Below are 25,451 nucleotides of genomic sequence, written 5' to 3'. Positions count from 1 at the left end.
CTGAATCGGCTTATTATAGCCAAACATTTGAAGCACGAGAAAGCCCGAGGGGCTTATTAAAATACAAAAACCTAGAATTGATCTCATATATTCTGAGTTGGTAGACCTGGGTGAAGCTAGACATCTGCACTTTTACAAAAGCAGCTCAGCAGATTCTGATGCAGGTGGTGGATGGAGCAGACTTTGAGAAACAGAGCAGGAAACTGTAAGCTCCGTGAAGTTAATTCAAGTGCTTAACCTGGAGCCTCTCCCAGAGCAGGTAGTCAATACATTTTGTTGAAGGAATGGGTTTCAAAATGCATGAATGAATAAACAAACGAGTTAAGCCAGTGTCCTTTCAGAGGTGTCTGCATCTGAAAGAAATGAAGAATAAGTGAGCTGGTGCGACTTGACGTGTAATGGAGAAAAAACTTGATACTTTGACAGACTGTCGTCCTTTTAATAAAAAAAGCCACCCTTAAAGGCTCTTTTCTTCTTTCAGTTAAGACTCTACCCTGTTTTGCAATTCCAGATATAGAATTAACAAATTTGTTCAACATCCCCATTTGATTCTTCTTTTTCCCTTGAACACATCTTTAGATTAGAATATACCAGCCTAACTCTTTCAAACCTTGGTTGAGCTCATATAAAAATTCTTCTCCATTCTTTTCTCATTCTAGGAGCAAACCCGGATGTTGGAAATGGGGATAACTGGCCCAGAAGGCCATGTACTGAGCAGACCAGAGGAGGTAATTTTCAGGAGGATGTGGTAGGGAGAGGGGTGGAGGGAGAGAAGCAGTAGCAATGGAGGCTCTTTTTTTTTTAGCCTCATCTTCCGGGAGACTCCCGTCATCGCAGCAGCCTGCTTTATGGCCTGCTGCCCATTTTACATTGTAGTGTTTGCGTTCAGCTCCCCCTCTGTTGGCACACACACATAAGGTGTGTGAACAAACATCTCTGAAAGGTGGTGGGACTCTGTGAATACCAGACAGAAACTGGAACATTTCTTCCAAAGACCACATCTGACTGACCCAACTCAAGGCCCCTGAGGAAATTAGCAAGGAGTGGAAAGCCAGTGTTTACTTGTGGCCCCTGATCTCTCTAAAGACAATACAAGTCGGAGGGTGTTGCACAGTTACTCATTAGGACTGGTAAATATCTAAATCCTTTCTTAATCATGTGAATCTCAGACATTTCCACTATTGCTTTATTCCATATTATGAGTCCTGCACAATATCGACAGGGGGCCGAATGGGTTTGTCGTAGACATTATATCTATTGATTTGTGTGTGGTGATGAGGTCATCCAGGTGCGTTCTTCCCACGTGTAAGATGAATGCTGATTAGCATCAGTGCTTAGGAGCTAAAGAACCAACGAATGGTAACTAGTGGCTGATTCCACGTCTCTGAGCTGTCAGCAGCTTCAGCTGCTGGCACAGGCCTGGAGCTGGGAATGGGCTGCCCATATGGCTGAGAGCCCATTGGCTTTGGGAGATCAGCCTGGGTCTGACACCTGCAGCAAATTCCAGGCCCTCCATGTCAACAAAGCAAATCCTTTCCTGTTGTATCATCCCAAGCTCCGTACTCTCTACAACAGGAAGAAGAAGGAGCCAGAACCAGAAATCACAGTATTCCCGTTGGCTGTCTCTGTTAGGATCTTTTTAAAAAAGAAAACGTAGCACACATAGAGAATACTGTTCCTCTCATAAAGGAATGGATTTTCCCAAACTGAACACACTTGTGTAACTAGCACCCAGTTGGAGAAACAGAACATTATAAGCACCCTAGAAGCTCCATTGTGTTTAATGATATTTTTGTTGCCAGGTGAAATAATTTATAATTGTGTGATCAAGGTTACAGTCACAGCCCTCCGGAAAAGTCGGTCTCCTTAATACCAGGTCCCTTCTTTGGAGTATTTGCCTATACCCAGTACTACGCTCATTGCATTTAATGGAGATAACGGTTATCCTTGCCCCAGTCTGGGTATTATCGTTACATAAAGAAGCAGGAGCTCAGAGAGATTAAGCCACTGGCCATCACGTTTGAGGGACTGGAAAATTGTTTACCCTGTGTGAGTAGGCCAGGGTGATCAGTACTGTTTGTGAAACTTCTTCAATGCTGTTCACTGTGGAGAAGTCCTGGCAAGATCGATTTCTGCAGCAGCAGCCAGGGGATTTCTGAGCAGAGTCTATTTTTGTTCCTTGGTTTGTTTTTCCAACCCCGCCCCCCAACCCTACTCTCCTCCCTGTTCCCATCTCCTTTTTAGTAAAAAGCCTCTCAGCTGCAGATCTCGACAACGCTGGAAGCCCGTTTGGGTGAAGTTGGAGGGTGATGTAACCTTCCAAAGATAGTCATGTTGTCAAGGTGCTGAAAACCCTGCGGTGCTTGGAGCAGGGGGGATGAGATCAAAGGGGCCGGGACTGCAGTCGTGAAGGAGCTGGAGTGGGCAGCACAGGCATGAAGAAGGAGGGCGCAGGAGGGGCTCTGAAGCCCCTCTTCAGTTCAAAGCACACCCAGATAGCATCTGGAGTAATGCTGTTCAGAGAGCTGAAGCCGAGGCTCGGAGACAGCCACTCTGACGTCTGGGTGCTTCAGGAAGGTGGCCACGTTCACCTGTGCTTGGGGCTCCAGGATCTTGATCTCACCATATGGAACAAAGTGCAGCTTGGGGGACGCTGGCTGGACCAGCCAAGTTCTTAGAGTCTTTCTCCTAAGTCACACTCACCAAGGGCAGTGACTGGTTTGCGTTATACAAACACTGGGCATGTATCTGCAAGCTATTTTCGATATTCTTTAAAGTGTTGGGTTGCATGGCTAACCAGAGGGTCATATCCATCTAAAAAGGAGCTGTTGCTGATTGAAAGGAAAAACGCCAGCGTGTCTGCATTGGGCTGAATTGGACTAATTCGGGCTTTGGGTAGTAACGCAGGCTCTCCCACTGGTCAGAAGCCGTCATCAGCAATGCAACCAATAGCTAGCCTTCAAGGAACACTTGCCTTGTTCCAGGATTGAGCTAATTGCCTTACAAGGATGAACTCTGTTAATTCTCTGAACAGCCCTGTGTGTCACGTCCTATTATTATCCCCGCTTTATGGACCAGGAAACTGAGTCTTTGGGAAGTTGTGTAACATCCCTGAGATCACCTGGCTTCTAAGTGGCAGAACCAGAACACAGATCCAGCTCATGAGAGAGGCTGAGCTCTAAGATCCTGCTTTGTTAATAAAATAAGGGATGATTTATTATTTCTTACTCATTAAATTCAACTGGGTCGGTTAGTATATTTGAAAACATGAATTCTACATTAGGGTGGGCTGGAGGAAAATCAGTGATAAAAGAAATCTTTGCGTTGAGAAGCCTGGGAATTATTAGTGTAAGAAATGCCTGTGGGAACGAACCCGTCGCTGACCACCCATTGCTGCAGGAAAGGACTTAATGCCTAGTTGCCTTCACTGGTTATTTATACATACTGGTGTTGGGATTGTGTTTTGCCAGAGATTCTGCCCTGGGCAGACTGGGGAGCAAAGACTTCCATCACATGTGGCCTTTGTGATAACCACTGGGAGAGGAGAGAATAGGCCAAGGGAAAACTCTAGCTTCGCTGATGCAGCGCCCACTCTGGCCAGACACTGCTCTCACCCCACCGTCCCCTGATACATCCTCCCTATCTCCACTTCCTTTTTTAATTTTTATTGGCGTATAGTTGATTTCATCACAGAGTAGCGAGTAGAGTTCCCTGTGCTATACAGTAGGTCCTTATTAGTTATCTATTTTATATATAATAGTGTGTATATGTCAATCACAATCTCTCAATTTACTCTCCCCTTTCCCCCACGCCTGGTAACCATAAATTTGTTTTCTATGTCTGTGACTCTGTTTCTGTTTTTAAAATAAGTTCATTTGTACCATTTTATTAGATTCCACATTTAAGCGATATTATATGATGTTTGTCTCTCTCTGACTTACTTTACTTACGATAATTTCTAGGGCCATGATAATCTCTAGGTCCATCCTTGTTGCTACAAATGGCATTATTTCGTTCTTTTTTATGGCTGAGTAATATTCCAGTGTGTGTGTGTGTGTGTGTGTGTGTGTGTGTGTGTGTGTGTGTGTGTGTGTGTGTGTGTGTACACCACATCTTCGTTATCCATTCATCCGTTGATGGGCATTTAGGTTGCTTCCATGTCCTGGCTGTTGTGAATAGTGCTGCAATGAACATTGGGGTGCATGTATGTTTTTGAATTATGGTTTTCTCTGGATATGTGCCCAGGAGTGGGATTGCTGGGTCATATGGTAGTTCTATTTTTAGTTTTTTAAGGAACCTCCATACTGTTCTCCATAGTGGCTGTATCAATTTACATTCCCACCAACCGTGCAAGAGTGTTCCCTTTTCTCCACACCCTCTCCAGCATTTATTGTTTGTAGGTTTTCTGATGATGGCCATTCTCACCAGTATGAGGTGATACCTCATTATAGTTTTGATTTGCATTTCCCTGATAATTAGTGGTGTTGAGCATCTTTTCATGTGTCTGTTAGCCATCTCTGTGTCTTCTTTGGAGAATGTCTATTTAGATCTTCTGCTCATTTTTGATTGGGTTGTTTGTTTTTTTGACATAGAGCTGCATGAGCTGTTTGTATATTTTGGAGATCACTTGTCAGTCACTTCGTTTGCAAATATTTTCTCCCTTTCTGTGGGTTGTCATTTCGATTTGTTTATGGTTTCCTTTGCTGTGCAGAAGCTTTTAAGTTTAATTAGGTCCCATTTTTAAATTATTTTTTTTAATTTTCATTACTCTAGGAGGTGGATCAAAAAAGATATTGCTGCGATTAATGTCAAAGTGTGTTCTGCTTATGTTTTCCTCTAAGAGTTTGTACAGTATCCAGCCTTACATTTAGGTCTTTAATCCATTTTGAGTTTATTTTTGTGTATGGTGTTAGAGAGTGTTCTTATTTCATTCTTTTACATGTAGCTGTCCAGTTTTCCCAGCACCACTTATGGAAGAGACTGTCTTTTCTCCATTGTATATCCTTGTCTCCTTTGTTGTAGATTAGTTGACCATAGGTGGGTGGGTTTATCTCTGGGCTGATCTCCACTTTTGAGAAGCCCAGTGAAGCAACACAGCTGGGAAGCTGTAGTTGTGAGGTTTGGATCCAGGGCGTCTAACTGCAGATCTTCCAGGCTTTTAACCTCTGTGCAGCGCTGCATTCTCAGTTTGTAGAGACAGGGGAGCGGCACTCTGAGAGGTTTGTGCTCCCCTTGACTCCCGAGGACTTTTTTTTTGCAGCTGGAAGCTGAGGCTGTGTTCCGTGCCATCACCATCGCCAGCCAAACCAACTGTCCGCTCTACGTCACGAAGGTCATGAGCAAGAGTGCAGCCGACCTCATCTCACAAGCCAGGAAAAAAGGTGATTTGTGCTCCGAAGATCTCAGAGCCCCTAATGAGCCATGTGGCTCCTTTCCCTTGGCTGTCCTGTATACAAGGTGCCTATTTTGCTCATTGCCTTGCTCTCAGGGAAGCCCCTCATCCTTGTTAGCCCATTGGATCCTTTCTGCATCCTGTGTGGATGGCAGGATCCCAGGATTTCTACTACTTGGCAGATGAGTAAATTGAGGCTCAGGAAGGGTAAGTGGTCTGCCCGAGACGACACAGCTTGAATCAGTTCTTTGGAGAATTGGTGCCTCTCTTTTCCTCCCTGGGACCTTTCACTGTCAGTTCATGTTATCTGAACTTTATAACTGGACATATTCATGAAGATTATATTTGGTGCAGCAGTCAAAGACCCTACTCAGATGGACTTCAACAAGTAAATTATTGGTTGAGGGTGTTTCAGGCATGGCTGGATCAAGGGGTTTAAACACTGATATTAGAGCTCTATCACTGTTATTCCTTTCTGGACTCTGCTTTCCTCTCTTTTCAGTATGAACAATGACAAGAATAAATGCTGAGAGCTGTTCTTGTCCTCTACACTTGGTGGGGGCATGGTGAGGGAGTAGAGAACATCTTTTCCAATAGCTCAAGCGAAAGTCCCCAGGAATACTGCCACTGCCTTGGCTTGGGTTGTGGGCTCATCTCTGAACCAATATCTGCTCCGGAGATGGTGTAATTGATTGGCCAGGGTTGAGGGCAGTGTACAGGGAGGAGATCCCACCCCCTGAGCCACTCAGGGGAGCCCAGGTTATTTCAGAGAAGGCATTGAATGGGTCTCCAAAGGACATCCAGCGGTGTGGCCTTCATGACCTGGCTCTGTCCCCATGGCCTTCTGACTTCTGTTTCTTTTCTCCATGGCTGTTAACTCGGCTTCCTTTGCTCACCTCGTGCTAAGCTCAAGCTTACCCTCATTTCAAAACTTGCTTTCCTGCTTTCCGTTCTTGTCCTCAGTGACGCACTAATGGGCTCCCTTGTGAACAGAGTGTGGTTGAGACACAGGAGCCGTAGGGCTCTGCGTTTGGTTGGGAGGGAGGATTTCCTAGGCCCGGCTGTATGATTGTGACTGCCGTGTGCCCGTGGGACCAAGCTGAATGATTCATCTACCAAACCCAGAACTGGTATGTAAAACTCCGCATGTGAGTGACTGGGGCGGCTAAAAATAGTCCCAGCTGACCGATGGCCGAGTGTTTGGCTGCCTGACCTTCTGGCAAACGGGACCCTTTTCTTACGGGAGGGGAATCTCCCTAATTGCCCCGCCAGCCTTTCTAGCTGGCAGATTCTGGGGCACCACCTGCTCACCTTACCCTGCTCATGGGAAGCCTGCTGTTTTCTCGCTCAGCTTTTAAGTGTCTCCATATGATATGGCCTGGCTGCTTCGCTGGGTATGAGTCATCAGGACAGAACCAGGAATGAAGCCCAGTGCTGCTTACCCATTCTTGGAGAAGGGAAAAAGGAAAAGAAAAGTGCACGGGGACACCTCCACTCCTCTCCCCACGGCCACCTACTATCCTCACCCTGTCTTGCCTCGTGCTGATGGCCACATCCTGCTTGGGACCCATTGTCGGATGACCTGGGGGCTTCAAAGACAGTGTGTTTCAATTATATGCTGGGTCTTATTTTAAATTCCATGTAGAAAAATTCCTCACCCTTAGCCTCCTGGCTTATGACTTTCTGGCAAGGAGAACTAGTACAGCTGTGTCTCCAGGGTGGAAGGGAGGCATTATTTTAGTGATGAAAAACCGGCTGCTGAGATGGAAGCCAATAAACATCTCATGAACCGTCATTCTCAGGGAAGGAGTCAAGAGCATTCAGAGCAGGAAGACAGTGTATGGCAGGGTTCACTCTTCCCTCTGGACCAGGGGACTATTTAAGCCCCAGGGTGTTTAATCCCCAAGTGCTCCTCAGCATCTCTGCACGGCTGCTCAGAATCAACATTAGGAATTTCAATTTAATGAGGACCAACTCTATGCCCTGCATTGAGGGGAAATACTTTAAATGTATTATTATGTAGCATTCACAAAGCACCAGGAGAAACTGGCATTTATTATCACCATTTTTCAGAAGAGGAAATTGAAGCACATCTTGTCCAGAATCTCCCAGCTTGGAGAGCTAGTCTCCAAATCCAATTGTGTCAATAATGTAATTACAATCTCTACTTATTCTAGTCTTCCGTCTAAAGATAGTCCAAAGGGAGAGGTCTTCCACTTTTAAGGTTGTATTTCTCTTAATAGTACTTGAATGCTTGCCTTGACTTTCATTTCTTCATTTCTTTTTGGTCCCATATGCTTTAGTTTGGTAAATATTTTTGGAGAGTCCTTGAAATTCTCTTCAGTCCTATGTGGATCCTTTTCACTGCCATTGCTTCCTTCTTTTGCCCATGGCAGACATCACAAATCAATCCTGAGCCTTTTCTAGTGAGACCAGAAGCATATTTAGAATTCTTCCCAACACAGAAATCCAGGCAACTAAAACCTAAAATTGATTGGAGTTGAAGCAAGGCAAAACCTGTAATCCTAGCCATAGAGCCTTCTTAAACTTCCACCTTGTGGGGAACTTGAATGTGGAAGATGGAGGAGCAAACTTAAAGAAGCCAAGGGCTGCACAGGAATCTTTAGCCCAAGATTCTGGCACAGAGAAACTTGATAGCAACCCACCTTCTATGAGATAGCGTTTACCTTCTGTATCACTGTCCCTTCTTCTTTCACAAGCTCAGTTTAGATCAGTGTATGTCCCAGTATCCTTCCTCCCCTCTCCTTCGTTTGGGCATTCCAGCCTCTCATTCTAGACACAGGGTCCGGGAAGCTAACCTCAGCTTTGCTGTGTCCCTGGTTGTTGGGTGTCCTTGAGCAAATTACTCATTGCTTTAGGTTAAGGAGTAACAAACATGATGCAAATAAGATGTGTCATCCTCAGGAACTGGTTTTACTTTGTGGAACCAAAGCATGTCTTTGCAACAGCAGGATGTAGCGGTTCCCAGTGATGTGGGCACGTATGGGGCTTTGGGCTTCTACAGTGGGGAAGAGGAAGAGGTGTAAAAGGAATCGCATTTGCTTAGCATCTCTTATGTGGCAGACACTTTGTGTATGCCAAACCTTTCTTTTTCACAAGGCTGAGAAGTAGACATCATCTTATTTCATCAATTCCAGGACCTATTTTTGTTTTTTGTTTTGTTTTTGTTTTTTTTGCGGTGCGCGGGCCTCTCACCGTTGTGGCCTCTCCTGTCGCGGAGCACAGGCTCTGGACGCTCAGGCTCAGAGCCCATGGCTCACGGGCCCAGCCGCTCCGCGGCATGCGGGATCTTCCTGGACCAGGGCATGAACCCATGTCCCCCGCATTGGCAGGTGGACTCCCAACCACTGCGCCACCTGGGAAGCCCCAGGACCTATTTATTCCACATTTTAACATTTCTGAAATGAAGATGAATCTTCCAATTTATATATATATATATATATATATATATATATATATATATTTTTTTTTTTTTTGCCTCAAATGTTAATTTGCCTCAGAATTTGAGAATTGATGCTGCATCTTGCAACTAGGGGCTTCTACAGAATACAGAATTGTTCCCATTTAGAAGATAGAAAAGCAGAGGCTTAGAAAAGTGGGGGAACATGGACTTGAACCCAGGCCTGCCTGACTCCAGAGCCACAGCCTTGAGTAGGCTTAGGGGCTATGATTATCTAAGCCCGGCCCAGGGCAGCACATATATTATATCACCCATTACCTCTGTCCTACCTGTTGCAGGAAATGTGGTCTTTGGTGAGCCCATCACCGCCAGCCTGGGCACGGATGGGACCCATTACTGGAGCAAGAACTGGGCCAAGGCGGCTGCGTTTGTGACATCCCCGCCTCTGAGTCCTGACCCAACTACCCCTGACTACATCAACTCCTTGCTGGCCAGGTTGGTGCAGAATGACAAGCAGCGGGCATTGTGTGGAGGCATCTTGGGAACGATGGGATGAAGACTGGAGCCACCCATCCATCCGCTAGACTAGAGTCTGCAGTGAGGAATAAATATCGAGAATTCCCCTGCAGTGCTGAGCACAGATAACAGGCTCTTCCCTAGTGTATTTTAAAAGATACTACAGTGATCATATTAGTAATGGTAACAGCAGTTAATACATATTGTATGTCGAGCACTAGGGTGAGATTACACGTGTGATCTCATTGTTCCTCATAACAACGCTGTGAGTGAGGAACTGTCATCACCATTTCACAGACTGAGCAACTGAGGGTCCGGGAGACAAAATCATTTGCTCTGTTTTGATGACCACCTAACCAAAATTACAGGGAGACTAGTTTGCTGCTGCCCTCTGTGGATAAGTCCCATCACTCATGTGGGTCATTTTTGTTACACAAGAGGTGATCTAATCCCACCCCCTCATTTTCCAGATAAGGTAACTGAGCCCTAGGGAGGGGAAGAAATTCACCCAAGTTCGCATAGTTGGCGAGAGGGAGAAGAAGGATTCCAAACTCAAGTCATGGCACTCCACATGCCTACCCTAGACCCTCATTTCTGGGCCCCTGCGGTGCCTCTAGCCTCCCCGTTCACATGGAGCTTTTCTCCTTCGCCAGTGGGGACCTGCAGCTCTCCGGCAGTGCCCACTGCACCTTCAGCACTGCCCAGAAGGCCATTGGGAAGGACAACTTCACAGCCATTCCCGAGGGCACCAGCGGTGTGGAAGAGCGGATGTCTGTCATCTGGGACAAGGCCGTGGTAAGGACCACGGTCATAGGAGGGCATCCAGGGCCAGATCAGAGCCTCCTGCCGCTGCTCCTCTTTGCCCTGTCATGGGGGTGCTGGGGGCACAGATGAGGCCTCATACCTGCCCAGGTGTCTCTGGAGCCAGGTGGCTCAGGTGGTTTGGGAATGTCCCTTCTAGAGTGATGAATCCTGGGGCCTGAGGTTCTGAGGAGGCCTCCTCTAGATTGTTAAGGGCTAGGAACCAGAAACACAGATCATTTATCTGATGGTATGAATGATCTGTGCTTAAAATAATAGTGAATTAAAAATTCTTTTTGTTTGGAGGGTTTTATTATCTCTTTTGAGAGGGTTGGATATAACCCTCTGAAATGATAAGCAAAGGGTCTGTGACTAAGACTCAGGTCATTTGCTCACCAAGGAGTGGTGTGTGGTCATCCGGGCTGTACAGGTGATTGTCTGTCAAAGTCTTCTGGCAAAGTGGCCTGGTTTTATTTTCCTTGTTTAACATCACAGAAGCTGAAAAAAAAAAGTCATGCAAATGAAGTCACTTCCTAAGATTTGAGTAAAATTAATAAATAACTCATTATTAAGTTGATCACTTCCCTCTGTTTTATTTTTAAAACCCTGAAGCCACTCATTTCAGAGCCAAATAGAATACATATCTACACAGTGTAATCCAAGTTTCCCTTTTCTTGGCTCCCAGGAAGCGCAAAACTAGATTTTAAACTAAATTCTTCTTTCCTTACCCAAGTTGTTTTGTGAAGGGGGAAAGTATAAATATTTTTGTCTCTTCTCTTACAAACTTAGATTTTTTTGGTCTTTTTTTTACATTGTTATCTATTTATGAATGTGTGTATATATTTATCTTGGCATATCTGGAACTGTTAAAAAATAATATATATTTTAAAATTACCAACATGATACATGCTCAGTAAAGAACATTTGGAGTGTACAGAAAAGTACACACATGAAAGAAAACAAAACTCACTTATAATCCCACAACCCAGGGATAACCATTGTTATCATTTGGGTGAGGTTCTTCCATATTTATCCTGTGCCCATGCAAATACAAACATATTATCTGAGATATGGGCTGATAATTACATTTGTTTTTACTGTGAACTGTCTATAATCCTTTTTGGAGTTAGAAGGGATAAATAAGTAAGTAAGTGTATGTACATGTCCAGAAAAAAATGCATACTTCCAGAGCAGTCACTTCCATCTTCTTTATCTTTTTTTTTTTTCTTCTTTTTTTTTGAGAAGGATAAGTGTTAGCTCTTCTCTAAATGTTTGATAGAATTCAACTGTGAAGCCATCTGGTCCTGGACTTTGGTTTGTTGGAAGATTTTTGATCACAGTTTCAATTTCATTACTTGTGATTGGTCTGTTCATATTTTCTATTTTTTCCTGGTTCAGTCTTGGAAGGTTATACCTTTCTAAGAATTTGTCTATTTCTTCCAGGTTGTCCAATTTACTGGCATAGAGTTGCTTGTACTAGTCTCTTAGGATGCTTTGTATTTCTGCAGTGTCTGTTGTAACTTCTCCTTTTTCATTTCTAATTTTATTGATTTGGATCCTCTCCCTCTTTTTTTTGATGAGTTTGGCTAAAGGTTTATCAATTTTGTTTATCTTCTCAAAGAACCAGCTTTTAGTTTTATTGATCTTTGCTATTGTTTTCCTTGTTTCTATTTCATTTATTTCTGCTCTGATCTTTATGATTTCTTTCCTTCTACTAACTTTGGAGTTTGTTTGTTCTTCTTTCTCTATGTCCTTTAGGTGTAAGGTTAGATTGTTTATTTGAGATTTTTCTTGTTTCTTGAGGTAGGATTGTATTGCTATAAACTTGTCTCTTAGAACTGCTTTTGCTGCATCCCATAGGTTTTGGATCATCATGTTTTCGTTGTCATTTGTCTCTAGGTATTTTTTGATATCCTCTTTGATTTCTTCAGTGATCTCTCAGTTATTTAGTAACGTATTGTTTAGCCTCCATGTATTTGTGTTTTTTACGTTTTTTTCCCTGTAATTGATTTCTAATCTCATAGTGTTGTAGTCAGAAAAGATGCTTGACGTGATTTCAATTTTCTTAAATTTACCGAGGCTTGATTTGTGACCCAAGATGTGATCTATCGTGGAGAATGTTCCCTGTGAACTTGATAAGAAAGTGTAATCTGCTGTTTTCAGGTGGAATGTCCTATAAATATCAATTAAATATATCTGGTCTGTTGTGTCATTTAAAGCTTGTGTTTCCTTATTAAGTTTTCTGTCTGGATGATCTGTCCATTGGTGTAAGTGAGGTGTTAAAATCCCCCACTATTATTGTGTTACTGTCGATTTCCTCTTTTATAGCTGTTAGCCTTTGCCTTATGTATTGAGGTGCTCCTGTGTTGGGTGCATACATATTTATAATTGGTATGTGTTCTTCTTGGATTGGTCCCTTGATCATTATGTAGTGTCTTTCCTTGTCTCTTGTAACATTCTTTATTTTAAAATCTATTTTATCTGATATGAGTATTGCTACTCCAGCTTTCCTTGTTTTTTTTTTTTTTTTTTTTTTTTTTTTTTTTTTTTTTGCGGTACGTGGGCCTCTCACTGTTGTGGCCTCTCTTGTTGTGGAGCACAGGCTCCGGATGCGCAGGCTCAGCGGCCATGGCTCACGGGCCCAGCTGCTCCGCGGCAGGTGGGATCCTCCCGGACCAGGGCATGAACCTGTGTCTCCTGCATCGTCAGGCGGACTCTCAACCACTGCGCCACCAGGGAAGCCCCCAGCTTTCTTTTGATTTCCATTTGCATGGAAAATCTTTTTCCATCCCCTCACTTTCAGTCTGTATGTGTCCCTAGGTCTGAAGTGGGTCTCTTGTAGACAGCATATATATGGGTCTTGCTTTTGTATCCATTCAGCAAGCCTGTGTCTTTTGGTTGGAGCATTTAATCCATTCACATTTAAGGTGATTATCAATAAGTATGTTCCTATTGCCATTTTCTTAATCGTTTTGGGTTTGTTTTTGTAAGTCCTTTTCTTCTCTTGTGTTTCCCACTTAGAGAAGTTCCTTTAGCATTTGTTGTAGAGCTGGTTTTGTGGTGCTGAATTCTCTTAGCTTTTGCTTGTCTGTAAAGCTTTTGATTTCCCCATCAAATCTGAATGAGATCCTTGCCAGGTAGAGTAATCTTGGTTTTAGGGTCTTCCCTTTCATCACTTTAAGTATATCATGCCACTCCCTTCTGGCTTGTAGAATTTCTGCTGAGAAATCAGCTGTTAACCTTATGGGAGTTCTCTTGTATGTTATTTGTCATTTTTCCCTTGCTGCTTTCAATAACTTTTCTTTGCCTTTAAGTTTTGCCAATTTGATTATTATGTGTCTCAGCGTGTTTCTCCTTGGGTTTATCCTGCCTGAGACTCTCTGCGCTTCCTGGACTTGGGTGGCTATTTCCTTTCCCATCTTAGGGAAGTTTTCAACCATAATCTCTTCAAATATTTTCTCAGGTCCTTTCTCTCTCTCTTCTCCTTCTGGGACCTCTATAATGTGAATGTTTGTGCATTTAATGTTGTCCCAGAGGTCGCTCAGGCTGTCTTCATTTCTTTTCATTCTTTTTTCTTTCTCCTGTTCCGCAGCAGTGAATTCCACCATTCTGTCTTCCAGGTCACTTCTCCCTTCTTCTGCCTCAGTTATTCTGCTATTGATTCCTTCTAGTGTATTTTTCACTTCAGTTACTCTATTGTTCATCTCTGTTTGTTTGTTCCTTAATTCTTCTAGGTCTTTGTTAGACATTTCTTGGATCTTCTTGATCTTTGCCTCCATTCTTTTTCCGAGGTCCTGGATCATCTTCACTATCATTATTCTGAATTCTGTTTCTGGAAGGTTGCCTATCTCCACTTCATTTAGCTGTTTTTCTGGGGTTTTATCTTGTTCCTTCATCTGGTCCATAGTCCTCTGCCTTTTCGTTTTGTCTGTCTTTCTGTGAATGTGGTTTTTGTTCCACAGGCTGCAGGATTGTAGTTCTTTGTCACTTCCATCTTAAGCCATGCATTTAACCATTTTCTCTGGGTGATGGTGACAGCCCCACTGATTCTGTAGCTTGCTGGGTGGACTTCTGTGCTCACCGTCTCAGAGGTCCCTCTTTGTATATGTGGGCCTTCGTGGTCCCCCTGCTCTGAGCTCAGAGGCCCTAGATGGACCATTTTGTGTGTGTACGTTTCAACAGGCCACGGGGAAGATGGATGAAAACCAGTTCGTGGCCGTGACAAGCACAAATGCTGCCAAGATCTTCAATCTGTATCCCCGCAAGGGAAGAATATCTGTGGGCTCTGACAGCGACCTGGTGATCTGGGATCCAGATGCCGTCAAGATCGTCTCTGCCAAGAACCACCAGTCGGTAAGACCTGAGCAGGTGGGAGTGGAGCAGAGTGGGGAACGTGGGCAGGGAACGTGGTGGTGAGAGACGTGTGTTTGTGTTGAACCGGGATAGTCAGGCAGGGACGTGTTGCAATGACACACCACCCCCAATTCCCAGGGACTTAAAACCTCAACAGTTTCTTTCTCACTCCTGCTTTCCAAAATGGGTTGGCAGAGGAGAGGGGCTCTGCCCATCACAGTCGCTCAGGGTTGGGGGCTGGTAGAGGCACCAGCTCTCTACACGTGCTATGATTGTTGAAGTCGGGGACCAGGACATGGCTTTGAAAGCTTTTCCGAGATCTCACTTCCTCTCACCCTGCACTGTCCAGAGCCAGGCCGGAGGCCATACTTTATTCCAGGAGGTCAGGAAGTACATGGATACCTTGTGCCTAGAAGGAGAAAGAATGGGAAAAAAATTGGTGAACAGCTCTGATGACTTCCTCATGAGGAGTTCCATGTGAAAGATGACGGTTAAAGCCCAGTACCTAACAGAAAGGGTTTTAAAAATACAGTGCTTGTTAGTAAAAAGAGCATTTTTCAAGCACTTATGTCTCAGGCACTGTGCTTTTCATTTGTTGAATCTCTGTAACAGTCTTCTTCAGGTGGGCACTATTATTAAGGAAGTGGAGATGCAGAGATTAAATAATTTATGCAGCAAGTAAATGGTGAAGCTAGGATTCAAACCCAGATAACTTGACTCCAAGCTGATATCCTTAACCACTTTTCAATAATGCCTTGCACTTATTGGATAAATGAAGGAGGTAGGGAAGAAGCCCATCTGGGGTGGCAGTGGCCTTTGCTTCAACATTGTGTCATATTACATTGTTTAATTTCGAGCTAGTGGGGATTTAAGGGTCATGTAGCCCATCTACCCAGTCCAAGATGGCAAATACACCATCTCTGGTAGTTATCCACCTTCTCTTCGAACACTGCCAGTGACAAAAATTTTCTTCCACGTGAGGACCTTACTTAAGACTGGATGCTTCTCTTGGCCAGGAAGCCCACTCTTAGCAAGCATCTGTCTCCCGAGGCCTCCACCCACTAGAAGCTTGCAGATGCTTTGTAAGCTGTTCCTGGCTTACCTGGTGAATCAGTTCCTAGGGATGCTGAAGGCAGGATCCCAAGCACAGGAGAACCGCGTTCCTCTTTCTGTCCTTACTGCACCCATAACCAAGGCTTCGTCCCTCGCCCCTGTCTCTAGGCTGCAGAGTACAACATCTTTGAAGGGATGGAGCTGCGCGGGGCTCCTCTGGTGGTCATCTGCCAGGGCAAAATCATGCTGGAAGATGGCAACCTGCACGTGACCCAGGGGGCTGGCCGCTTCATTCCTTGCAGCCCCTACTCGGACTATGTCTACAAGCGCATTAAAGCCCGGAGGAAGGTGAGAAGCAGGCGGAGCCCAGAGGTGGGGGGGGGGATGGGCTCTGTGTCCCATTCAGCACAGGAACAGGAACCATGAGATTGGGAGGGGTCTGTGTGCTCTAGATCCTCCCAAAGGAATTCACAGCACCGATCTCTTCCCAAAGGACCATTGCACAGATTTAATGGACTATAAAAGGGGGGTTCAAAAACTTTCTTGGCTAAAGAAAGCTTTTTTGCAAACGATTTCCCCCCGTTTTTAGAATGCTTTTCCTTAAAGTAATTAAACATTTTAATAATTCAAAATAAAGTCTGTATCTATTTTTTGTTAATAATTTACTCTTCAAGGCTTACAAAGAGAACCAGCAGTCCACACCCACCCCTCCTTGTTCCATCCCGCATCTGTCTGTTGCTGCTCCACTGGGGCAAATGTTTATAACTCTTTTAGCAAGTTCTGTGGTTCATATAAAATCTTATTTATGTCCCTGATTTCACAGATAAATAGGCAGATGCATACACAGCCATATGGGTACCTGTTTGTGTACATGTCTGCCTACCTCCCTACACGTTACAGACAGAGTAGCTCTAGCTGATGGAGGGGTGAGGCCCAGAACTCTGTCTTTCCAGCTCCCTCTCCTATCCCCACACTCATCTCCAGGTCGCCTTCCTGTAGGGAAACCTTAGGGCTCCTCAAAACAGGGTTTGACCAGCTCTGGGATTGTGGGATTTGAGCCGTGGTACTGACCTCGTCTGTTAGACAGAATAAAGTCATCTGTGCACATGGGATGGGGGAGATGGTGGGGAGAGGAGGAAGGGGGCTCCCTGTGTAAGTCACTGGGGGCCAGGCCAGAGGAAACAGAACCATGCCACCTCTGTGCCTGGACCCATCCCAGGGGTTTCCAACTTCCCTGCAGAGTACGTTGCCTGGGAAACAGGCTCCGAAGGGGAGATTTTCACGCAAGAGGTTTCCTGGGTGTTGCTTTCAGGATCACCCCTTGTGGCCAAATGAAGAAGCAGAACAGGGCAGAGGGAGAAGTCAGGCTGGGATGCAGCTGTAACCAAGGCCTCAGTGGACCTCAGCTGGGCTGGTCCTTGACAGGGGTCTGGGCCTTATATTCACTCCCTCCACACACACACACCCCCGCCAACCTACAAACCAGTATGGGATGTGGGCTGCCCCGGAGCAGAGGGTGGGGCTTTGGGCCTAGCGGTTCTCTTCATCTGAGGGCAGTTCTTGGGTGGGACTCCAGTGAGCCCTTCCTATTGCCAACACCCGCACCAGCAGGGAGAATGAGTCTTCAGTCGTGGCGACATTGGGGCGGGGGCTTGGGGACAGGAAATGGGTGCCCACTGCAGTACCTCTTAGAGAGAGAATCACAGAAACTCAATATGTAAGTGGTCGTCGAGCCTCTGGGTGGATGTTGGCAACACAGGGGGCCTTCCCATCTCATGAGGCAGCTGCCCACCCCTGCCTGTGAGAACCAACTTCTTTTCTTTGTCTGTTTTTGTTTTCAAATTTAATGTTTTATTGGAAGGGGAACAGATAATCCAATCAGTTATAAAATCAAAAATAGAGGATTCTAGAATTATGATGGAGACAGAAACATAAATTGAAATATTCAGAATTCTGAGAAGCCTTTTTTGTGCAGATAGCCCCAGCATGATCTTGGTTGTCCAATCACTGAGCTCCTACTTGGGAAGTTCCTTGTAGTTTCAGATGTAGGGTTACCGAGGCAGTTGTTGAGTAGAAGCCAGAGAGAATCCATGTCCTCCAGAGCCCAATGGGTGGCAGCAGCCGTATCCGTGGCCTCCACAGGAGAACGAACTTCGTTCGTTCTGCAGGTCTACCTCCCTGCAGCACACCAAGCTCAGTTCTGCTCCAGGCACCTGCACAGAATGAGTTAAACCCATCTGAGCACCTGTGTGTTCCCAAAGTCATCTGTCCTTTGGTCTAAATACCCCTGCAGCCTTCCGCTATTCATTCATGACAGTGCTCTAAATCCCTTCACCATTCTTCTCTCTTTATGAGTGGTATTTTAAAGGTAGCTAGTATGGAGTAAAATTCCACACTCCAGTTTTGGCCTAATAGAGAAGAGAATGAAACTCAAACGTCTGAGGTATCAGCTTTGTATTTCCATGAATGTGACTTAGCCTCTGGACCCCAAGAGATGTTAATGAAATACAGTTATTGGTCAAGGTTTGGGGGGAGTACAGATATAGTCATCATCTCACCTGAATCATTAACGTCTGCAAATGTGGTGAGCTTTGCCTCTGCACCTGCACCTGAGTCACCGATGGATGCGAGGGAAGCCTCTGTGGCCAGCTTCCTTGGATCTTACAACGAGCTGTCCTGTGATGTCAGCTGTCGGCGTGTCCTCATTGCCTCACCTCTGGGCAATGATAAGAAACAGGCAGAGGTTGTGCGCCGGCCATTCTGCTGCCTTGGGTGGTCTTGCGGTGTTTGCATAATAGACTGTGAGCACCTTTGTGGGAGGCGCCCTGTTTCATGTGACCGTGAGCTCTGGTTCCACCACGCCTGGCCTCTGCTGATGTTGCTGGCGGGTTCCACGGTCCCAGGGCAGGTGCTGTGGGACCACAGCCAGAGGCCAGGGGGTCAGACCCACTGAATGAGGACAGTCATTTCAATGACTGTCAATGAGGACAGCCACTTTTGACCTGTGCTGAGGAGTGTGAGGATGGAGCTCCCATGCGGTCCTTGCCAGCACTTACGACCCTATCTCAAACTGCTACCCTTCCCACCGCTCTGCTCCAGCCGCATGGGAGGTTCTTCTGTTTGATGACATTCCCACTGGCAGTTTCCTCTGCTGAGAACACTGCCATCCACACCTCCCCCAGCCTCCTCCCTCCATCCCTCCCTCCACCCTGGCCCCACCAACAATCTCCTTTGGTCCTTAAGATAGAAGCTCATCTATTTTAGAGAGGCCTTCACCCGCCACCTCCATGGTCACTCTGTCACAACACCGCACATTATTTATTTTATACTGCTTCTCCTTTCCTTAAAATCACCTTTTAATTTTTTTGCAGTTTTATCGAGATATAATTGACTAGTGCAGCACAAACATAAGTCTGAGGTGTACAGCGTAGTGGTTTGAGTTGGACACACCATGGAATGAGTACCACAATAAGTTTAGTGGACACCATCATCTCATATAGACACAAAATTAAAGAAATAGAAAAAAGATTGTTTTCCTTGTGATGAAAACGCTTAGGATGTGATTTATAGCGTATAGCAGTGTTAAGTATCTTTATCATGTTGTACATTGCATCCCTAGTAAAAATAACATGATTATTGCTTTCTGGCTCTCACTACATGCACTTAATTCACTGCCACCTCTGTGCTACCTAGAACACACCCTTAACCGTTGAGCGAATAAACTTTGCTGCCCGCTTTCTCTGCTGCAGATGGCGGACCTGCACGCAGTGCCCAGGGGCATGTATGACGGGCCGGTGTTCGACCTGACCACCACGCCCAAGGGGGGCACCCCCGCCGGCTCCACCCGGGGCTCTCCCACGCGGCCCAACCCGCCTGTGAGGAACCTCCATCAGTCCGGATTTAGCCTGTCAGGTGAGTCGGAGAAGCTGATGGTGAAGGTAGTGAAACGGGGAGCACGGAAGGGGGAGGGGAAGCTCAGCGCTGCGAGGTTAGCGGTGATGCCGGGAGCTAACCCAGATTGCCTTCTAGGGAGACGGTCACTGGGCCGCAGGCTGGGACGTTTGCTGAACCAAAGAGAAGTCCTGGTGGGAAAGGAAGCCAGGGCTCAGCCAGGTTAAAGATCAGGTTTAAGTGATGGCCAATTCTGCTTAGAGATCACACCTGGCGGGGCCGGGGGCGGGGCGGGGCCGGGATGACTTCCTTATGAATTGAGCGTGATTTTCTGCGTTAGACAGAGAGCCCTGCAGTACGCTTTCTTTCCTTTGTTTGCCCAGGTTACCAGATAGCTCAGATTATTTTTATGCTCAAATTGCAGTAGCTTCTTCTAATCTATGATTTTAATTCTACTCTCCCCTTCCTTGTCATGATGATAATGCTAGCAATTACTGAACATTTACCATGGCCTAGCTGTATCATGAATCTTTAAGAACTATGATATTCATAGAAAATATTCAATTGCTCAATAACCAGTAGCCTTAAAATGGGGAAAAATAAGTGTAGATTTGCATCACTATATTGAAAATTGTAAAGTGAGGGAAATGAGATGACAAAAAAGGAAAGAGACATGTAAAGGGACAGTATCTGTGGGGAAGAAAGGAGGAAGAAGTGGGAGAAACAGGAAGATAGGGAGGAAAAGACATAACGGGCCATAGGGGAGGAAGACGAAAAGTGCTAAAAGTTAAGGTGCCGTTGTCAGAGATCACATATCCTAGTTGCCAGAAATTTTTCAGTGTTTTTCCATTTTTTGTTGCTCCCTGGCCACTGTCACCGGTAAACTTTTTTTGGCTCCTTTCTAAAGGACATGAGTGCATATCATATCAGTGTTTCCTTTTAGCTGCGGCCCCAGGCCAGACTATCACCACTGCAAGCTGTGAGACACTGGGCAGGTTGCCTAACCTTTCACAGCCTCAGTCACCTCCTCTGTAAAATGACGTAATAACAGTACCTGCCTCAAGGGTAGCGGTGAGGACAGAATGGAATGATCTGACGAGTATTTCCAACGTTGCTCGTCAAAACGAATGTGAGCAGCTATTTTTCCTATCATTCCCGTTGTTCTTTTTATTATCATTGTTATGATGCCGAGGGTCCGATGAAATCCAGTTAAGACCCTGGCTTTTCCTGGCAAAGGCTTGTTTTCAGGATGGTGGGTATGAAAAGCCTGGAATAGCTGTGACAGCCTGGAATGGAAGTTTCTTGGGACATGAGGAAGGCATTTAATATCTTACACTCTTCAAATTAATCCATTTTCTCTCTTGTCCACACCCCCCTGTCTCTCTCCCTTTTTAATCCCTGGGAACTTATTGCCACCTGCAGGCACCCAAGTGGATGAGGGGGTCCGCTCGGCCAGCAAGCGCATCGTGGCGCCCCCTGGAGGCCGTTCTAACATCACATCCCTGAGTTAAGCGACCCCTCCCCCAAAGAGAGGGGCGGAAGCAAGAAGCGATTCTTTTGAAGCCAAAATGGTACACCAATATTTAAGAAGGAAAGTGAATCCAAACAGTTTCGATCTAAAGAATCAATAAGCCTCAAGCCTTATGTTTCTCCAATGTTAACGCTCGCTTGCCTAGCTTTACGATTATTGCTTTGTTTTCTGTTTATGCATAGCCTTGATTTGTTGGACGCCCCTACCCCCCATTTACATGCATGCAATCAGGCCACTAAGGTAAAAGCATCCGCTATATAGTGTTGAGAGCGTGTGTAGTGCTGCATCTTATGACAAGGGGACAGACAAAGCTGGGACGTCAGGAAAATGAACAAAAGGGACGCCAGTTATTTGGGGTGAGTGGGTGGTGGGAGCCCAGAGCAAGGCAGAGGGCTCAGAGGGACTGGGGTAGGGTGTGTGTGGGGGAGGCGGGTGGGTGAGCATAAGGGGTCTTGTGTATTGTGTTGATGAAGTAACGTTGATTTCCACGGAAGATGGCCACTCGGGGCAGCTGTCACGCCATCACGGTCCCCTGGGGTCTGCGGAGAAGGCAGGCAGTCTTCGGGTTCTGGACTTTGTCACATCCCCTCCTAGTAGATTTTATCCCTTGGAACATTTTATTAAAACACCAAAACACCAAAACCCAACCATTGCTTCCACCTGCTTGGTCGTGCCAGTGTTTGGTTGGGCCTTTTTCTCACTGTTGCTTTCAAATTCTTCTCTTTCCTGGGCTGGGAAGGAAGAGGGGAGAGAGGAAAGGACCTTTCTCTTGCTCTTGCCCTCCCTGCCTCTTTGGTGCTCTTAAAAGGCAGCAGCTGGGAGCACAGCACAGGCCCTGGGGGGAGGGCAGCCACGCTTAAATAGCGCCTCCCTCTAAGCACGTGTTGGAGCTCACCTCTCACGGCTCTTTGCAAACCGAGGCAAGCAGGGGGCTTCTCGAGTTAGGACTGGAGCTGAGATGGGCTTCTCTTGCCAGGGGTGAGTGATTCTCTTGATCTCCTAAGATCCAGGCACATCCATGATTGAATATGATTTTTTTGTCATTATTAAAAATGTGTTTGCTTAGATGTTCCCTAGCTTTTATTACTAATCAGGGGTCTCAGCTCCTATGGGAGGCCAGCAGGGATGTGGGAAAGCCAGTCTGGAGCAGAAGGTGCATGCTCTGTGGCCGTGCTTCTCTTTGTCAATTCTGAACCATCTCTTTCCCCTTCCGTTAGCATATCCCTTAGGGGAACTTTTTGTTTTAGTACCAGAATCTCCCAGTGAGTGGAAGTGACATGACACGTAAAGGAAATTAGCATAAAGCATTAGTATCCACCTTGTCTGTCAGACGTGAATGTCCAATTCCCTATCATGCCACTTCTGAAAATTCAGTTTTGGAGCAAGTTCTGTGAGCCCAGTGAGGATCTGTAGAACCAAGAGGCCCATATGCAAGAAAAATAGATTCAACCTGGGATCAGACTTCGGTGCTCAGGGGATTCAGCTGGTAGACCCCGCAACTCTGTGTACTAAATACTTTCATGAAAAGAGCAGGCCTCGAGCACCTTTCAGGTGCATAGGAGAAGCCATTATCTCTGCAAGTTTTAAGAAGACCAGAGAAAAGGGGACACGTGGCTAAAAAGGAATTTGGAAATAGCCAAGGAAGAGGATTTCCCTAGCAAGCTACTTTCTGTTCTAATCATGAAAAAGATGATTTCCCTTCATAAAAGGAGTCTTGCTGTTTTTAAGGCTTTTTCACGGTGCCTTTATTTTAAGGGAAACATAAGCGAAGGGGAGGATGTACCTCTTGATTTATAACTCAAAGATTTGGGGGCCTGTGGTACAACCGAACTCAGAATGACAGTTTTGCAAGCAGAGGAGCTAGTCAGATCTGAAGCATCTGTATCTATGCCTCATCGGCTGGGCTGGGCTTTAGGATACGTTGCAGTACCAGCTATCACCACCAGATGGAGGAAAAGACACGTATATGACTCTAGTCTGAGCATCCACTTGTGTGCCCTCTGTTGCTCTTACCCGGCCTGAGTCCAACTCATCCTCCCCATGACCTCTCTGTGCTTTGAAAAATAAATCTTTCATGGCCAAGTTGGTTGCACTTGGGACTTCTGAATGAAACACTCAAGCAGAACTTCATATTCTACACAGGTTTCCTATGCTGTAGGAACAACCCCTCTATGTCTTCACGATGGGCAACAGGATCTGAGGAAGTCTCCCTGTCTTCATGTACAATTAGTAACTTTCCAAGCATAGAAAGTTCTGAGAATTCCAAGAAAACTCCCGCCATATTCTTGACTTTGATTTCTGATGCCTTGTTACTTAAGTTAAAATTTATATTCACATGTGCCCTGTTCTATGAGACCCGTTCAAGAGCCCTGTCCTGAGGGTTTAGGAAGAGAACATGGCGGTGAGTCACAGCCCTCTCAGAATTCCCTGGCATCTCATCCACGTGTGGGAGGCCATGCCGGGTCTTCCGTCTCCCCCAAGCTTTCTTTTGCTGTCTCATCTCTTGGCCTGGCCCCTCTCTAAGGGGGGGATGTCAGTCACCTGGGCTTCTCTCTGGGGCGGCCACCATCTTGGGTAGTTGAGAAGGCATTAGCTGAACTGTTAAATCAGCTGCCCCACTAGAGATATTTCCTCTAAGTTTTCTAGAGATGGCAGTGTTGTAGTTATCCCGAGAATGGGTTTCTTCAAAGTCCAGCCATCCTATGGCCTTTTTCTTCATGACTTCACGCAGAGAGTCATGTTCTGCTCCACAGGCCTCAATCCCAAGCCTGCACTTGGCCTCCCCCTGAGAGATCTTCCCAGCAGCTTCCTGCCACAGCTTCTCAGGCCTTCTCCCCTGGAAAACTCCAGCTCGAGTCCCAGTGTACACATGGGCTGTCCTGAGCAGCCAGCATTCCTTTGAAGTTCCCCTTTGGAAATGGTGTGTGGGTGTTCAGTTGTGTCTGGTGACTATGGACAGACAGTAAATCTCCCTGTGATCTGTGGTAGCTGTGAGGCAGCTCTGGAACGCGAAGAGCTGTTTGCTTTGAACCGTGAAGAAAACTGTGTTTTGAGTTTAGCTGAAATTAAGAAAAAAAAGTTCATCAAGTGACTGTTAATGTAAACCTGGTTATTAAAATAACTATAAAATCGCAGCTGTGGTTGTGTAGCCTTTTTCTGTGTGTGTCATGCCGGTCGACCTAAAGTGTGACAACTGCACCATAGAACTGACAGGGTTATTAGTAGGAGGGCACATCTGATGTAAACCCTGAGAAAATTTGGGAGTTTTGTCTTTTCAGTTGAGCTTGAGGTTTTGTTTTGGCCACAGAGTTAGATGACCATTATTAAAACTCTGGGGAATAACTAATTTTTTTTAATGTTCATCAAATTTGGCATTAATGTACAAGGCCATTTGGGAAAAATCTAGTTGAGTACAGAACAGATCCTGAAAAGTTTTGTTTGTTTTGGGTTTTTTGTTTGTTTGTTTAGGTCATCCCCTTAAAGCATTTTCTGCTTCTTTCTAAAAACTTGGACTTTGAGAAAATTCAACCAAAGCATGTTTCAAAGTATATTCTTTAGCAGACTGTTCCCAAGGTGTCTAATGAGTGTGGGGAAAGTATTGTTTACTATAATAATCTGAGAGATTTAAAGTACACATCATCAAGTTAAAAGCTCTGAGAAATTTTATGTCTTTCAAAATGTGTCCACCTTCTATATCATCTTTTACGCTCTGCCAAACCTGTTATACTAAACCCTTTTGGGGATACACTCCTGGATCCAATTAGAATTTATGCAGGGCATGTCTCATTGCAAATGTTAGACGTGTATAGGCAAAGAAAAAATTTTGGAAAGGGTTTTTTGAAGTCTGGTGTAACTGAAAACTTCAGGGATAGATTTGGGTGGATTGGAGCATAGCTGGATCGAGAATATTGTTTCTCTCCATCTCTTAGCCCTGCTTGCCTTTAGTAAGTGCTTCATTCTTAGGAAAGCTCTTTCCGTGTGGGAGCAAAACTGACCATCAGCGCCTCCAAGTTTGCATTTTTTACCTGCTTAAGAGATTTCAGGGGGAGAGAGGTTCTCTCCGTAGTGCCAGCCAAGGAGACGGATTCTGATTGGTCCGGCTTGGTCACGTGTTCACCATTGACCTCGACACTGTGGCCTGGAGACTGGGACTGATTGGCCACACCTGGTAACACACCCGGCTCCTGAGCCACCTGAACCACGTGGGCTGTCCGTAACTCGAAGAAAATCAATTTGTGATCCCAGAAGAGGAGGGCATGGATGCTAGGCAGATAAACACAGCAGGTGGCCACGGCAGCATTCTCAAGCCTGCAGGGCACGACTGTTTTCTCAGCACAGTGTCTGTGTGTAGGCTGGGGCAGGCGCGGGAGAGGATCAGGGAATGGTAATTCCTGGTGAATTGCTTTTATGTGTGATGAACGCCCAGGTGAAACCACGTCAGAAGCTACTCTGAGCGTCTAAGGAATTATTTCAGTTTGACGTTCAAGGTTTGA

General features: G+C 45.6%; 1 protein-coding gene across 2 annotated transcripts in view; it reads left to right on the top strand.

Moving 5' to 3' along the window:
• The window catches only part of DPYSL3 (dihydropyrimidinase like 3), a 114,675-nt gene extending 90,565 nt beyond the window's left edge, over positions 1 to 24,110 (top strand). For both annotated transcript variants that reach the window (XM_079915712.1, XM_079915713.1), the window contains exons 7-14: positions 660 to 728; positions 5,261 to 5,381; positions 9,152 to 9,308; positions 9,983 to 10,124; positions 14,313 to 14,483; positions 15,705 to 15,884; positions 19,286 to 19,448; positions 20,850 to 24,110. In XM_079915712.1, the coding sequence (XP_079771838.1) occupies positions 660 to 728; positions 5,261 to 5,381; positions 9,152 to 9,308; positions 9,983 to 10,124; positions 14,313 to 14,483; positions 15,705 to 15,884; positions 19,286 to 19,448; positions 20,850 to 20,938 (1,092 nt within the window). In that variant the 3' untranslated portion in view covers positions 20,939 to 24,110. The remainder of the gene's footprint in view (positions 1 to 659; positions 729 to 5,260; positions 5,382 to 9,151; positions 9,309 to 9,982; positions 10,125 to 14,312; positions 14,484 to 15,704; positions 15,885 to 19,285; positions 19,449 to 20,849) is intronic.
• Positions 24,111 to 25,451: the final 1,341 nt, after the last annotated feature.

Source organism: Stenella coeruleoalba (genome assembly GCF_951394435.1).
Source record: "Stenella coeruleoalba genome assembly, chromosome: 3".
NCBI classification, from domain to species: domain Eukaryota; kingdom Metazoa; phylum Chordata; class Mammalia; order Artiodactyla; family Delphinidae; genus Stenella; species Stenella coeruleoalba.
This window is presented reverse-complemented; position numbering and strand designations above follow the sequence as displayed.